This window comes from Perissodus microlepis, chromosome 12 (assembly GCF_051167445.1).
Source record: "Perissodus microlepis isolate ML-2025 ecotype Zambia chromosome 12, ASM5116744v1, whole genome shotgun sequence".
Classification (NCBI taxonomy): domain Eukaryota; kingdom Metazoa; phylum Chordata; class Actinopteri; order Cichliformes; family Cichlidae; genus Perissodus; species Perissodus microlepis.
The window spans coordinates 36944005-36961299 of NC_140472.1; the positions used below are offsets into that span (position 1 = coordinate 36944005).

At 42.4% G+C, this 17295-nt stretch overlaps 1 protein-coding gene across 2 annotated transcripts in view; it reads right to left on the bottom strand.

Annotated features, from left to right (window-relative positions):
• Positions 1-13779: 13779 nt before the first annotated feature.
• Positions 13780-17295, bottom strand: part of LOC146376974 (dynamin-1-like) — a 24907-nt gene continuing 21391 nt past the window's right edge. For both annotated transcript variants that reach the window (XM_084945470.1, XM_084945471.1), the window contains one exon: positions 13780-15980. In XM_084945470.1, the coding sequence (XP_084801596.1) occupies positions 15920-15980 (61 nt within the window). In that variant the 3' untranslated portion in view covers positions 13780-15919. The remainder of the gene's footprint in view (positions 15981-17295) is intronic.

Consider the following 17295-nt stretch of genomic DNA (forward strand, 5'->3'; position numbering starts at 1 on the left):
GGTTTATTTGTCTACACTGAAAAAGAAGCTCCGGGGTGAACAAAGGCCAAAATAACAAACAAAATAAGCTAAGTCAGGAAAGGAGGTGTTGTCTAAAACCCTATGTGAAACAAAAACCAAACAAAAGACAAGAGCTACACCTAACTCCCTAACTAAAATAAACAGGAGAAAACAGTACAAGGAAAAATAATAAGGCAGCTCACCCCTTCTGTTTCAGTGATATTTACGAGTGAAAACTAATGTACACACTATATACAAAGCTCGGTAAGTCACAAGAATCTCAAACACGAATGATACAGGTTTTGGAAGCCAGGGTCAGGTCTGCTGCTGCTGTCAGTGGCTCAAATGCTGGTGACAGATTTTCAAAGCAACCACATGATCAGGGGACCAATCAGCAGCCGTCAGCTTATCCAATCAGGGACCTGCAGAGACTTAAAGACACAGACAGAACAAGAAACAGCCACCAAGACACATTATGACCAGGGCCGTAACAACATCTTTCAGTAAGAACATCTTTCAATAACAAACCTGTTTCACTAAAAACATCTTTCAGTAAAAACATGCTTCAGTAGCCAGCCTGTTTCAGTAAAAACCTGTTTCAGTAAAAACCTGTTTCAATAACAAACCTGTTTCAGTAAAAACCTGTTTCAATAACAAACCTGTTTTAGTAAAAATAAAAACATGTTTCAGTAAAAACATGTTTCAATAACAAACCTGTTTCAGTAAAAACATGTTTCGGTTAAAACGTCTTTCAATGACAAACCTGTTTCAGTAAAAACATGTTTCAATAAAAACCTGTTTCAGTAAAAACACCTTTCAGTAAAAACATGCTTCAGTAGCCAACCTGTTTCAGTAAAAACCTTTTTCAATAACAAACCTGTTTCAGTAAAAACATGTTTCAGTAAAAATGTGTTTCAATAATAAACCTGTTGCAGTAAAAACATGTTTCAGTAAAAATGTGTTTCAATAACAAACCTGTTTCACTAAAAACATGTTTCAGTAAAAACATGCTTCAGTAGCCAACCTGTTTCAATAAAAACCTGTTTCAATAACAAACCTGTTTCAGTAAAAACATGTTTCAGTAAAAACGTGTTTCAATAACAAACCTTTTTCAGTAAAAACATGTTCCAGTAAAAACATGTTTCAATAACAAACCTGTTTCAGTAAAAACCTGTTTCAGTAAAAACATGTTTCAGTAAAAACCTGTTTCAATAACAAACCTGTTTCAGTAAAAACATGTTTAAGTAAAAAAATGTTTCAGTAAAAACATGTTTCAGTAACAAACATGTTTCAGTAAAAACCTGTTTCAATAACAAACCTGTTTCAGTAAAAACGTGCTTCAGTAGCCAACCTGTTTCAGTAAAAAACAGTTTCAATAACAAACCTGTTTCAGTAAAAACATGTTTCAGTAAAAATGTGTTTCAATAACAAACCTGTTTCAGTAAAAACATGTTTCAGTAAAAATGTGTCTCAATAACAAACCTGTTTCAGTAAAAACATGTTTCAGTAAAAATGTGTTTCAATAACAAACATGTTTCAGTAAAAACATGTCCCTTCACCCCACCAGTAAGGAATATACTTTTTTCTCACATGTCCATCACTCCTACTCTCGTCTGGATTATTTTTTGGTCAGCAGCTCACTGCTGAGCGACATTTCAGACACTGAGATTCACCCTATAGCTGTCAGCGATCATGGTCCTGTATCTTTAACACTAATGCACAAGAATAATACTACGCCAAGAAAAAACTGGAGATTTAATATATCACTACTTAAAGATGAAGACTTTATTAAATATTTTAAAAAAGAGTGGACTTCATATTTAGACTATAATGACACTCCCGAAACATCAGCTTCTGTTCTATGGGAAGCAGGGAAAGCTGTGATGAGAGGTAAAATAATTTCTTTCTCATCACATAAAAAGAAAAAAGAAAACAAAAATATTCAGGAATTAGAAAAAAACATCAAATCACTAGAAGAAGCCTACGCGTCCCACCAAGATCAGGAAACATTGAACAAAATACGCAAAACAAAACTAGAATTAAAAGAGATAATTGATAAAAAAACACAATTCTTAGTACAAAGACTACGCTTACAAAATTATGAACATGGTAATAAAGCCGGTCAATTTCTAGCAAACCAGCTAAAAATAAATAAAGAAAAAACAACTATATGTGCTGTTCAAGATTCATCTGGGAACACAATATATGAACCGATACAAATAAACAACATTTTCAGGGATTTCTATAAAATGTTGTATTCACCACAAATAAACCCATCTACAAAAGAAATTGATCAGTTTTTGGACAACATAACTCTTCCAAAATTATTAGACACTCAAGCAATGGCACTGGATTCACCACTGACACCAGGTGAACTCCAGGAAGCCCTGATAAGTATGCCCAATAATAAGGCTCCAGGTCCAGACGGCTTTCCTGCAGAATTCTACAAAGAATTCTGGTCGATCCTAGCACCAGTTTTCTACAGAACGTTGTTGGAAATCAAAGAAAAGGGCAGACTTCCATCAAATATGAATTCTGCAAACATTAATCTCCTGCTAAAACCAGGCAAAGACCCTGTATATCCCTCAAGCTATCGTCCAATATCCCTTATAAATGTAGACCTTAAAATAATCTGCAAAGCTCTCTCAAAGAGACTGGAGAAAATAACCCCCCTCTTAATTCATCCTGACCAAACTGGTTTCATAAAAGGTAGGCACTCATCAACAAATACACGTAGATTACTTAATTTGATAGACTACTCATACAGTAAAAACCTAGAAACTACAATATTCTATTTAGACGCAGAAAAAGCATTTGACAGAGTTAACTGGAAATTTCTATTTGCAACTTTACACAAATTTGGTTTTGGATCCTCTTTCATAAACTGGTTAAAAATATTATATAATTCCCCAACAGCATGTGTCAGAACAAATGACCAGACATCCTCCAGCTTCTGTCTCTTGAGGGGCACCAGGCAGGGATGCCCACTCTCCCCTTCACTGTTTGCAATTTTTATTGAACCACTAGCAGCAGCAATTAGACAGAATTCAGTAATTAAGGGCATAAAATGCAAGAACGTGGAACATAAAATCAGCCTTTATGCGGATGATGTGTTACTCTTTCTCCAAAATTCACAAACCAATATCACTGGGGTGATTGAATTGATAAACTCTTTTGCAAGAATATCAGATTACTCAATTAACTGGTCAAAATCTACAGTCCTACCGATTAATTGCTCCCTCCATAATTCCTCTTCTACACCACTGCAATCGGGAAATATAAAATATTTAGGTATTAATGTTTCTCCCAAGCTTGCAGATCTAACTAAATTAAACCATATCCCACTTTTAAAGAAGGTAGAAGGTGATCTGGCTAGGTGGAAATGTCTACCCATATCACTCATGGGAAGGGTTGCCGCTATAAAAATGATGGTCTTACCAAAAATAAATTATTTATTCTCAATGATCCCAACTAAACCGCCACAAGATTGGTTCAGATCTCTAGATTCATGTATGTCCAAATTCCTTTGGAAAAATAAACCCCCACGTATAAGCTTAAAAACACTACAAAAGACCAAGGATAAAGGAGGATTAGAACTACCTAACTTTCAGCACTACTTCTTAGCCAACAGGCTTCAGTTTATCTCAGGATGGCTAAAACATACCCTCTTAGATGAACCTTGGCTAGATGTAGAACAGGCACTTTGCAATAATCTAGAGATTTCAGATCTACCATTTATCAGCTCAAACATCCAACGACATGAATGCTTTAAAAGCATCAACATCAGCTCTTCTCTGACAGCATGGTGGGAGTTTCTAAAATTGACGGAGTCTTCATTAATCCCATGCAAACGTACACCTATCTGGAACAACCCTGACATATTACAAAACAATAATATGATAAACTTTTCAGATTGGAGTGGTAAAGGAATCAAATATTTAGAACATATACTAGAAGGAACAGAATTTATTTCATTTGACGGACTAGTTACACAATATGGGATCAACAAGAAAAGATTTTTAGAATATCAACAAATTAAATCCATAGTAAAAAAGAAATTTAAACTGGGTCAAGTTGAACTACAAACACCACCAAGTGTGGTTCAATTTCTTACTCTTAAAACCCCCAAATTACTATCCAAAATATACAGAATGTTTTCTAAAACAGATGAATCAATATCACTTCCTACTGCAAAATGGGAAGCGGATTTATCAGTTAACTTAGACCTAAACTTCTGGTCTCAGACTTGCTTAAAAACCTTTCATCTAATCAGAAATCCCAGTCTTCAATTAATTCAATACAAAATATTACATAGAGTGCACTATACAGGTCATCGGATGTTCAAGATGGGCTTTACGTCTACCAACAACTGCTCACACTGCCAAACCAATTCACCGGACAATTATATCCACGCTCTTTGGTTCTGTCCACCAGTTCAGAAGTTTTGGTGCGAGATATGTGAAGACTTATCAAAGTGTCTGAAATGTAACATTCCAACTTCCCCCTTAGTGTGTTTGTTGGGCAGCTTAGATAATGTCACTTCAGAAAAGAATACTGCCCTATGCATAGCCAAGAAAACAGTCCTCATGAACTGGAAAAATAAAAATAATCTTAATTCTAACCAATATAGAAATTATCTATTAGATTACATTAGTCTTGATACAGCCTCTGCCACCACATCAGATCAATTGCTCTGGGCTCCTTTGATCAGCTTCATCACCTAGTGGGGGTGGGGGGTCATAGTTTGGTCCCGCCTTCACTGTTGTGATTGGTGTGGGGGTAGGGACGGGCTTAGGGCGTCGGGGGGTTCCTCGGAGGCATCTTTCTTGGGGGGCTCAACCCGGGGTAGCGGTCGTGTCCAATTAGGGGCTCTGTTGGCTCTCAGGTGACGGTTTCCTCGTGGCTGCGTGCAGCGGGGCTAGGGGAGGGTCTGTGCTGACGGACGTGGGTTACTGACCTGGTAGCCTGGCTGCCCCTGGGTGGGTCCGGGATGGGCGTGAGGTTCTGGGGGTGCTCCGTCTCTGGGCTGGGGCCCTGGCCGGGCCTCGGGGGCTTGGGTCCTGGTTGGTGTGTTGCCGGGGCTGTGGGCGGGTGGGTGCATGGGGGCCCAGCCCTGGCGCAGGGTGCCGCCAGTGCGTCGAGCCACCTGGGGGGCTCTTCAACTGGTGAGAGAGGTTGTCACATCTTGCAGGAGCTTTCCTCTCTTCAGGAACTCTCTCTGCAGGAGGGGGAGATACAGGAGAGGTGGAGGAAGATCTCAGCCTGGGCGTCTATTGTCTTATGTAGTCTGGAATATGAGTGGATGGTGGGGTGGGTGCAGTTTTCTCTGTGGTGGGGTTGGGTGGACTGTCCCGGGCTCTGTGGGGCCGGGCGGCGCTGCTGCACTGGGCCCCGGTCTGGATGGGCCTGGGCCCCCTTTCCCTGGCGGGTCGCGGAGTATGGGGGTGCCTACTGGGGTCAGCGGGGGAGCTGGCCCCAGGGAGGGGTCACTTGCCCCTCCCTTCCTTCCCTCCCCATCTCCAGCTGCCTCCCTCTTCCCGCTCCACCACAACCACCCACACATGCAGGGCCTTGGAGTAGGGGTGTGTCACCAGGGTGCAGAGGAGGCTACCCCCCCCCCCCCCACCCCCACCCCCTGTCCCCTTCTGGCTGCCTCTGCCTCAATTTTATCCCACAACTTAGACATTCACATTACTCACACTCTCATTACACATACATATAGGATCTTGGGGGTGGGCACGCTACACGGATTCCAAAAGACCATCAGGGTGTACACCTTACCCCTGGCGTCGTTGCCCACCTCTCAATTTTAAATACACGTAGACATTGAGGGCTAGCAGGAGGGACTATGCGCTTACCTGCTGCTCTCTGGCAGGTAGCTCCATGCCCTCCTGGGTTTTAAATGCACCTTAGAACACACATGCATCAACACTACAATGAGCGGGTGGAGGGAGGTTTGGAGTCTTCTCTCACCCCCGTTCTCTGCGGCCTGCTGGAGCGGGGGGGCTAGAAGGAGGAGTTGGCCGTCCGACTGCGGTCTGGAGTGTGGGGCCTCCCTGCTGCTGCGGAGTCGGGGCGGTCTGCCTCTCCCCACCGCAGGGAAAAGGGTTACACCACCTGGGTCTGGGTGCAGTTCCCCCCTCCAGGGGCAAGGGTACCTAGACCCGGTTTGTAGAGTACGCTTGGGGAGTGTGATTGTGTGTACAGCGTCTCTTTATGTTTGTCTCCACGTTGGTTGAGTGTGGAGTAAGTGCATATGAGAGCATGAAGGTGGGAATGGATGTTTGTATCTGTGTGTGCCTGTATGTCTGTGTCTATATGTCAGGTTGGGTATCAGACGCCACCTCTCTGGGGACATCTCAGGCCCTTCAAGGTTTGGAGGCCTATCTCCCCCCCCCCACCACCACTTCCCCTGCCAGTGGCGGACTCCCTCAGACATCGGTGCGTTGGTGGTTCTTTGTGTCTGGGGATGGGCGTCCAGGTACACACCGGCTCACTCCTTGGCGGCCGCTTATCGGGGCCTGGAGCCTGGGGCTCGCTCGGGCCACTTCGGAGGTGGGGTGCCCCCGGCCTCTCGGCCTGGGGCTCGGTCACTCAGGCACAGCTGGCTGCCGGCGGAGCTCACGGGCGCGTCACTGCAACCCCCCCTGGCTTCTGCTCCGCGGCTGCTGGGTGAGCCCTCATCTGGGACTCTCCTCAGCTCTTTCTGGGACAGTGGCGCGGCTGCCCCTCTGTTGGTCTTCCTTGGTCTCTTGTGTTCTGGGGGCCTCTGGATGTCTGGAGTTTTGATCTCCTCCATACCTGCTTCATGCCCTGGAGGACGGGGCAGTGGCTCCCCACACCCTCTAGCAGATCATTACATGAAGGAACCTTTTAAAAAAACAAGCGCGTCCATGCTCACAGGTGTACACACGGTTGATCACACCCACAAACTACACCCTTTTTGGCTCCTACCTCAAAGCACACTGTGTTCTGTTGATCTTATGTGCTGCACAATAATGTTTAATATTTAGTATTTACTGTCATATTCCCATATATCATTGTGATGTTGTTTATTCTATTACTCTTGTTCTCCTCTACTTGTTTTCTTTTTTCTTTCTCAACAGGTGATCCAGGTGATCGATAGATGCACTTTTTTTTCTTTTTCTGCCCATTCTGTTGGTTTTTGTTTTTTGCCCTTGTCCCTCTTCTCAGCTGTTTCTCTTTCCCTCTTTCTTTCTCCCCTTCTTTCCCCCAGTCAAGTCTGTCCCGTATTCAGCAAGTGAAAATAAAATAAACAATAAAAGGTGAATCAAATGGACCATTACGGCAAGGCTGGGATGGTCAATTTGGTAAAGTAAATCCGTTGGGCATCTTTCTTTGCCTTTAGACAATAATTCTGATGGCAAAAGAGCCAAACGGGACAGGCAAAAAAACAAAAAAACAAAAAAACAACAAAAAAAAAAAGTAAAAACATGTTTCAGTAAAAACGTGTTTCAATAACAAACCTGTTTCAGTAAAAACATGTTTCAGTAAAAACCTGTTTCAGTAACAAACCTGTTTCAGTAAAAACATGTTTCAGTAACAAACCTGTTTCACTAAAAACGTTTCAGTAAAAACGTGTTTCAGCTGCCAACCTTTTTTTACTAAAAACCTGTTTCACTAAAACTATGTTTCAGTAAAAATGTGTTTCAGCTGCCAACCTATTTGACTAAAAACCTGTTTCACTAAAACTATGTTTCAGTAAAAACGTGTTTCATTACCAAATCTGTGTTACTAAAAACATGTTTCACTAAAAACATGTTTCAGTAACAAACCTGTTTTGGTAAATACATGTTTTAGTAAAAGCACGTTTCATGAAAAACACATTTCAGAAAAAACACGTTTCAGTAATAACACACCTTTCTGCCCATTACCATTAATGGATGACCCATTTGAGCGCATTGGCATGGACCCCATTGGGCCTGTTCACCAGAGTGCACTTGGATATTACTTTGTATTAGTTCCAGTGAATTTTGCAATTAGATATCCTGAAGCAGTGCCACTGCGCAGTATTTCAGCAAAGAGTGTGGCACAGCCAATGTTTCAGGTCATGTCCAAAGCTGGTATCCTGAAAGAGATACTGACTGACCAGGGCACTTTTATGTCTCGCACACTAAAAGAGCTGTATGAATTACTGAGTAGTAAATCTGTCCAGACTAGCATCTACTACTTGCGTAATCAGGTCTCTCAATTTTTTAGTAACGCCAGGAGTGATGGGAGAGCCAGCTGGAAAGCTGAGGAGTTGAACAGAGCGTTGGTGCCAAACCGAAAACACTGTGCAAGTGCAATAATGGAAAAGAAACCAAAAACAAGAACACACTGGTGGTCTTAGTTTTGTGTAGGGTCACTACGTGTTTAAGTATCGTGTTTCAGTTTAATCTGTTTCAGTGAGTTTGCAGAAGTGTTTCATGAGATAACCCTAACAGTTGAAGGATTGGATCAAAGAGCAACGTCATTAAATAATGTTGAGCTTTCGTCTGAACCCTCATTATGGTCACTAAAAAACTGTTGGCGAAACCCGACACTGATTCAAGGCTGTCCTGTACTGATTGATGATCTCTTTATAGCTGACCAGGTGACAACAATGAAGTTGAAAAGTCACTGATTTAAGAAAGGTGTAATCTCACAAATACACAAAAGTCTTCATGATCTCAGCAATTATTCAACAAAGTATATAAAAGAAAGATGGGAGAAAGAGGGAAGTCTGGCAATTACAGAAGAGGAATGGCAGAACATCTGTTCTTTTCATTGGAAAAGTACAAAATCATATGTATAGAAGGAATTCTGCTGGAAAAGTTTCGCTCGTTTTTTTTCATTACCCCAGCTATAAAGGCACATTATGATGAAGGAAGTTGTGAATGTTGGAGGAACTGTGGCTACGAAACAGCACACCACTACCATATATTTTGGGATTGTAAGAATATTAAGAACTATTGGAGAGAAGTCCACAAAGTGATGCAAAACATATTTGGTACATATTTACCCTTTGATTTTAAATCCATATTTTTGGGGTTCATACCCTCAGACATAAAGGGTATAGATAAATAGTTATTTGGTGTGCTACTGGCTGCAAGGATTCTCCAACATTAAACAGCTGGATTGATGTAACTTTTTAAATTTACAAGATGGAAAAGATTACTTTTTTATTGAATTTTGAGTATGAGAAATTTGTAAAACACTGGGGAAAATGGCTCCACTATATGAGTCCTATAAGGCCAGATATCGCTGATATTCATCATTGAAGGAATGGTTGGGTAAACCTTTGTTTGCTTGTTTTGTTTTTGATAATAACATGTACTAATGCTATGTCACCATCTGCTACTGAAAGTGTTGGCTTTTCAGTTGCCCTCTCTCTGGATGTATATAGTTACATACTATACCTGTCTGTACGTATGTTTCTTTGTTTTGTGTGTTTTGTTTTGTTCTCTCTTCTTTTTCTTTATCCATCAAATATCAAATATTGTACGTTTCATTTTATTTTTTTTGCATAACTTCAATAAACACTTGAATTAAAAAAAAGAAAGAAAAGTCACTGATTGTTTCAATGCACCTCTCTGACAGTGGTACACCCCATCTGTCCAATACTAAGGCTGTATCCCAATTCAGGGTCTGCAGCCTTAAAGGCCGCATTTTAAAGCCGATTACGTCACAGTGACACGACGAAGGCTGTCCCAAATCAAAGGCTGCTCGAAATGCGTCCTTCATTTCCCTGACTTTTAAGGATGTGGCGGTGTATGGCCCAACATATCCCAGACTTCATAGCGCGGCGGTGGGTGTGGATAATTTTGCCCCCAAAAAACGGCAGACGGCTGAAGCAGAGCGGCCGAAGAGTAACACTTAAAAGTAAGTACTGAATATTGTGTCAATTATTTATGTGCAAATGGGGTTTTTTTTTTTTTTTGGGGGGTGTTTTTTTTGCCTGTCCCATTTGGATCTTTACCAATTGGATCATCATGGCCATATTGGTCCATTTGATTGACCTTTATTATAATTATGTATTTATTTGATTTGATTTTCGGTTGTTACAGACAGGACAGACATGACTGGGGGATAGGACAGGGAGAAAAAATGAAAGAAAGAGAGCGAGAGAAAGAAAAAATAGAGGGGAGAAGAGATGGTGAGAAAGGGGAGAGGAAAAAAAAAAGAAACAAAACACCTGGATCACCTGTATGGAGATAAAAAACCAGAAGAGAAAACAAACAAGAAAGAGCAACATAATAAATACAACACCATCACAATAAACTAGCTAACAGTAGATAACAGTAGCTACTAAATATTACATGTTATTGTGCAGCACGTAAGATCAACAGCGCACAATGTGCTTTGAGGTAGCAGCCAAGAAAGGTGTAGTTTGTGTCTGTGAACACCTGTGTGTACACCTGTGTTTACACCTGTGTGCATCAGCACGCTTGTATTCAAAAGGTTTCTCAATGTAATTGCTAGGGAGTGTGGGGAGCCATAGCCCCGTCCCCCAGAGTCCAAAAACAAACTTCACTGATGGTCAAGAAAAACAAACCCAACAAACAGTTCAGGGGGCCGACCCGGAGGCCGACAGCGCAGGAGGGCAAAACAGTTCAGTTCCGGAGGCCGACCGTGCGAAAGGCAGCGGCAACGGGGCAGGTCCGGAGGCCGGCCACGTGGACGGCAACAGCGGCAACGGGCAAACAGTTCTGGGGGCCAACTGTGCGGACGGCAGAGGCAGCGACAGAGCAAGTCTGGAGGCTGGCCATTCGGAAGGCAGTGGCGGCGTTCAGGAGGTCGCCCACAGTGGCGACGATGCCCAACAAGTGGCCTGGCAGATGACCGACGATGTTGAGGCAGCAGTTGGGGACCTGAAGGCTGCGTGGCCCCCGCAGCACCAGACGAGGCGGAGGCAGAGGCTGGACCAGGCGAGGCTGAAGCTGAAGCGGAGGCAGTGTATACACCTGAGACTGTCACCTGTCTGTCTGTCCTGCACTCTCTCTCTGTTTCTTTCTCTCTGATTGTGGAATAAAAGTATGAACATGTGTTTATAAGTTACACTTGTGTTTGAATCCTGCAGCTTATCACACATTTGATTTCCATGTGTGACGACTGCAAGTGTCCAGAGTGAGGACAGACTGAGGGACCCACTGCTGCACATCATCTGTGAGGCTTTGCACCCCTGATGATCCACTAGGACAAACTCAGCAGTGTGTGAGGAAGAGGAGGAGGAAGAGCCAGCAGCAGCTGACAGATGGAGAGAATAGACAGACTGTTCCCTGTTTGTGAAGGACTGCTAGGAAAGTTTAACATAACTAACTGTCTGTCCTGAATCAGTCTTATTAGGTAATGTTCAAATAATGTTATCATCCCAGTGTTTTCAGTGTGGGAGAAAGTACTCAGGGCCTTCAAGTTACACACTATGAAAGGCAGCAACAAGTTTAATGTTCAGAAACCTAAAATATGTATCAGCAGTAGAATGGAGCTAAAAATAAATGTTTGTTTCAGTTCTATGAAGCTTTGAGTATTTTGGATCAGTAGCACTGCTGTGTTTGTTGCATCATGTTGCTGTAATTGTTTATATGCTTTATATATTCTGAGGTAAGTTGATCTATAGTGTTACATCATATTCTATAAGGATGTTATGTGTTTGTAGACTTTCTGCCCAGTTTGACCCATTTAGCAGAAGTCAGCCTGTTTAACCCTTTAAGACCTAGCATAGAACCAAGTCCGCTAGAGCTTATATTATATTTTTACATGCTGTAGTGCCATTTTTGGGAGCATTTCAAGTTGATATACATCAATACAAGTATTATAGCCCAAATTTTAATAATATGTATGCATTAAGTGCATAGTAATAATAAAAATATATTTTATACATAAATTGCAAAAAATGCAATAAACTACAAAAAAATTGAAAATCGTTTTTGTTTTTTAACATATATTTCTAGTTAGAGAAATTTAAGAGGCTTATACCTCAAAACTGTAAATACAAAAAAGTTGCACAAAATAGTTTCCCACCACAGGAAATTTATTTTAAGTGTCTTCATAGTTTTATTTTTTAAATACACCAATTTTTATATACTGCAGGAAAAACGAAAATAAATATTATATTGCAAATTTGCAAAATAACAGCATATGCATCAAAATAAACTATTTCCAGCAGTGCAATATGAGTCCTCAGCATCCCAGAAACGACACAGAAAGTCACAAAGTCAAACATAACTTTTAAAAACACCAGTATAGGCTCCTAAGGCCCTGATGGTAAAAAACTACATTTCCGCAAAATGACGTCACTTCTGGTTTCGGGCAGGACATGGCGGACATGCGAAATTTCACGCTGATGGACGTAGGAAGTGTTACAAACAGCTGATCAGATCGGCAAAGCCTGTTTCTGGAATATTATGTTTTTGTTGCTGCAAGTGCTTTTTTTGCAGTTTTTGCAAAGCTATATGTGGAAGGCAACTGTGACCGAGGACAAGCTGATGGCATAAGATGTAAGTACAACTCAACTCATTCATATGCAAAAAAAATTATTGCGCCAGCTTACGTGGTTGCAGTGCTACCGGGATTTAAAAATAGTTATGCAAAATGGAGCATGCCCGCTCCCACCGGCTTTAAAGGGTTAAGGCTCTGATATCTATTCTGTATGACTTAAAGCAGTTATGACATGGTCTGATTTTCTCACCCAATAAAGGAATATTTCATATATCAGTCTACTCTTCATTCTATCAGAAACAATTATCACAGCTCGTACATTTGCTTTTTACACATATATCTAAGCATTGAAACAAATTTAGTAAGGCCAACATATTAAAAGAACAATATTTGTCTCTTATATATATAATACATCTATATATACACTGTCAAAGATACCTGTCTTTGAGTGAAGATTTAAGGTGACAGGAAATATAAATAACTGCAACTTGAATCTTTACTGAAGCTCAGTGTTTGACACAGAGTTCAAACTCACTGCTGTAATAACTAATAATGATTAATATAATAACTATAATATTGTCCATATTATATTTACATTACCACAGTGAGATGATTTTAGTCTCATGAACAACATTAGCTAATTGTTATTTACAAGCTAATCTTAAAATGACTGTTCAGTACAGAAATGAAGCCCAACTATCATGTTTTACAGTCCTGTGGTCTCAGCCTCAGATACTTATTAAATCACGCAAAGCTCCTGTAGAAACAAACAAACAAATGGACAAAAGATTTTCTCCTTCATTTCTGTCAAACAAAGCTGTATGAAACGTTTCCAGCGGTTAGTATCATGGTTGCTAGGCAACCTGGGCAGCGTGATGGAGGCTAGACCGTCCCATTTCACTTCCGGCTTTAGTGGTCTTTGAGTACGTGACCCTTGTGGACTCTAAGGCTGCAGACCCTGAATTGGGATACAGCCTCATTGATCTGTAGTTCACGGTAGAGGAAATGTAAACATTTTGAATTTATGGTTTACCAGGAGACAATGATAGTTCACATGACTAAATGTCTGAATTGAGCCAATTATATTTCAGATACAGTGATACAGACTGTGGATGCACAACTGTCATAGGTCATTATTAGACCCCTCAAATATGTGATTAACTGACGTTAGCTTCCTAACACAACCCATAGCTTAGATGATAACAGGATGTTGATGTATGTTAGCTAGGATGAATTAGAGACAGAGCGAGAAAGAGAAACATATCAAGTAGAAAACCCCATATCAAGAGGTCATGTGACATGTCATGTGACTGATGATGGTGTCAGGAGGTGAGTGGGTGATAAAGAGTCAAAGTCATCTTCATTCACACAAACTTTATTCATATCTCTTTGGGCCCTGATCACATGACACTAATACACAACAGATCTACACACACTCTCTCTTTTGTACACACACACACACTACAGTGTTGGCCGCTGCATATTTAGTTTAGCTTTTTGCTCACATATATATGGTACATTTCTATATCGTCATATTCGCTGCACATAGATTCATATTGAGAGCATACACAGGTAACTATGCACAAGCACAGGTGTGAGAGGGGCCGAGGTGCGTGGAGTGTGCCGCTGCAGAGCAAAGTGCAACACTTTACTGATTGATAAACTCATACGGCAAGCATGCAGACGTTAATGTAGACAACGACGACACGGCACAGCTAATGCCCCGCGGCGGTGGCGGCGCTGAACGCTGCTCGGAGCTTAACTAACTCTACAAAATCACCACAACATGAAGAACAAACACAACACAGTGAGGAGATCAGCTGGTACATCCAAACAGGAAACACGATCGCTTGACACTTTGCTCGCATAAGCAGCACAAAACCAACCCCACCTCCAGAGAAACCGGGCCACCTCCACAAACATTATCTCCTCATCGCTTCAGTCACAGCTTCCTCTGATCTTCACATCAGAGGAAGCTCACCATAAACCAATGAGGAAATGAAGAAGAACAAAAAACATGTCAACCCTGCTGGCGTTAGATGAAGAGGTAGAACCAGCTGGAACCAGGAAAGGGAAGGAGGAACCACAACGATCCATTTGGAACCAGCTGGTAGCTTCGTGGTCCATGCAATAGCTACACCGGACAAACATTTGTGGAACAGATGTAGATCAGAGGTAAGACGGGATGGTTAGCTGAAGGTGGGTGAGCTCAGCGAGCACTGTGCTGCTTTTCAATTTTTTCTCTCTCTGATGTAGATGTGATAACAGCTCTCTACCTCTAACAGCCCGATTACTATGTGAAGGGTTCAGGGCATCGGACCGAATTTGACCTTTAACGGAAACCGCATCAGCAGGATTTGATTTGTGGAGGGATCAAATTTGACCTTAAGCTACCTTTATTCTAGCTAACTCACAGCTAACTATCCCACCTTAAAGACGGTATAAAAGATGGACATAGCTTCTGGGTCTGAAACGTGACGCACTAAAGCTGCAATCTTTGTAATGGCCACCAGGGGGCATTAGCTGTGGTAGACTTGCCAGTCCCACAGAAGTCTCTGAAAAACCACCCTGGCCGTGACCTCTGTAAACACTTCCTGGTGAGTTTTTGGTCCCTGCTGCTCGTCTCAGTTCGAACCCAATAACAGATCGAGTCAATTTCAAACATTTTGATCGCTGCATGTTTCTGAAAAACTCATCGGGCCTCTTGGCTCCACCCCTCAATCGTCACACATGTGTCAACACACTGAGATGGCCATGGTGAGAGAAGCTCGTCTCATGGCTTCATACTGGCATTCAAAAATATAAAACATCACGGCAGCTACGTCCATCTGTTACACCGTCTTTGCTGAACCGCTCATAAAGTCTGAGCACAGACTGATTGAGTCCCTGGATCCAGCTGAGAGGTCACAGCCCATCTCTGGAAACATCTGGATTCAGTACTGTCCATAACTTTGACAGTTACAAACGCACAAACTGAGCCAGTTACATGACCGTTCACAAGGCCTGTGTACAGCTGGTTTCAGCCTATGTTTGTGCTTAGAGGATGGTGCATGGTAATCCACACATGTCACATGTTCAGTGCAGCTACAGGTGGAAGGACAGATGCCAGCAGAAACAAACGTGGAATTCCAGCAGAGTAAAATAAATAATACAATAAATAGATAAATACACAAGTTAAAACTGTAAACTTTACACTGTAAAGAAACGGCACCATGGATCAGAACAGGAAGTGAACATGAAGATGATCTCAGCTGGGACATCCAGAGCAGAGACCTCCTCCTCGCCTCGTCTCCTCCGGAGTCGTCCACAGTACTGACAGACCTGCTGAGGTCACGTGTTTCTGTCTGCGGCGTGACCAAACGTCATATTTACACACAATGTATTGCTGATCAGCTGCTATACAGTCAGAATAAGTGCTGATAATAATCAATATGTTTATTACTACGAAGGTTCACAGTAACACAGCTTCAGTGAGACACAAACACACACTCCGTTCAGCTTAACCCTCAATCGAAGACTGGGGACTCTCTCCGTGGGCGGGGCTACCTTTACTGGGACGACTGGGAAAAAAATGACAGAAAGCAAAAGAGGAGAAGAGTAAATGAGGAGAAAGGCCAACTGGTACAGGGGTCAGAGGTCACATGAGTACAAACAGAACTGGTTAGAGCCAGCAGTGATCCTCATGATCACGGTAGATCTTGATGGAACCAGATGGTACCAGTAAGCAGGGCGTTCGGTGAGCAGCTTATACATTTAAACCAGTTAGAAGATCCAACAGACTGGAACCAGCAGAAACTTGTTAGATGTAAAGAAACCAGTTGCTGAAACTTACCGGAGCCAACCAGAACTGGCTAAAACAGCTGGTACCAGCATGTTGGGCAACCAGTCTGTTCAAACCAACCAGCCAGGTCTACGTCAGGGCTGGATTTCTCAAGAACCAGTTGGTACCGGTATATCGGAACAACTGACAGGAACCAGTGAAACCAGTAGATGGACCCAAACAAGGAGCAGATTTGGAAAGCAGTCCATTCAAATATGGCTGAGTTAGAACTAATATGAACCACTGAAGCCGAGTTTAAAACAAAAACCATCAGGACCCGCTCGGATCATCCTGCTGGTACCAGTAACCCATCCATCAATATCAAGCTGGAATTAGAACCAGTTAGAACCAGTTTAAGCAGGCTGGAATAAGTCTGAGGTTTGAACCAGTCAGAGCTGGTCTGGTGCAGCATGTGACCAAAGGGAAATCTGAGTAAAGTGTCCATGCTGTGAAACCACATATGGAGCACTGATGGAACGGCCGTTTCACACGGGTCACGTGTTTCGTATGCTTGTGTGTGTGACTGTCAGAGGGCGGAGTCAGAGGCTGGTCTGGATGGTCGGGATGGAGATGCAGGAGCCCTCCGACTGGAGACAGACAGACAGAGAGACAGACGGTCAGTCACGGGCCGATGGAGCTGGTAGTCACACTGATGCTAGGAAAATGGGCGGTATCACACGGTGAGCGCAACAGTTTGATTGGGCGATGAGACAAACACACAGGGTGGAAACAGTGACATCACACAGACATCTGACGTACCATTGGTGAACTCCTCACTGGTCACTGATAGAGATTCTGAAAGAATAACCAAATATGGTCAACATGAGGGAGGCGGAGCTACCTGCTCTGACGCTGAGAGCTTCCTCCCAATCACTGAAGGTTTGTGAGTACGTTTCAACATTTCTGCATAAATCTGATCAAATTTTCTAAAAGTCCAAACATAGAACCAAACAGGGGTGACTATCACTCATTCACTAAACTGATCCAACATGAGTGAGGCTCCCACGTCCTGTACTGGACTGCTAACACGTCCTATTTCAGCCACACATGCTCTG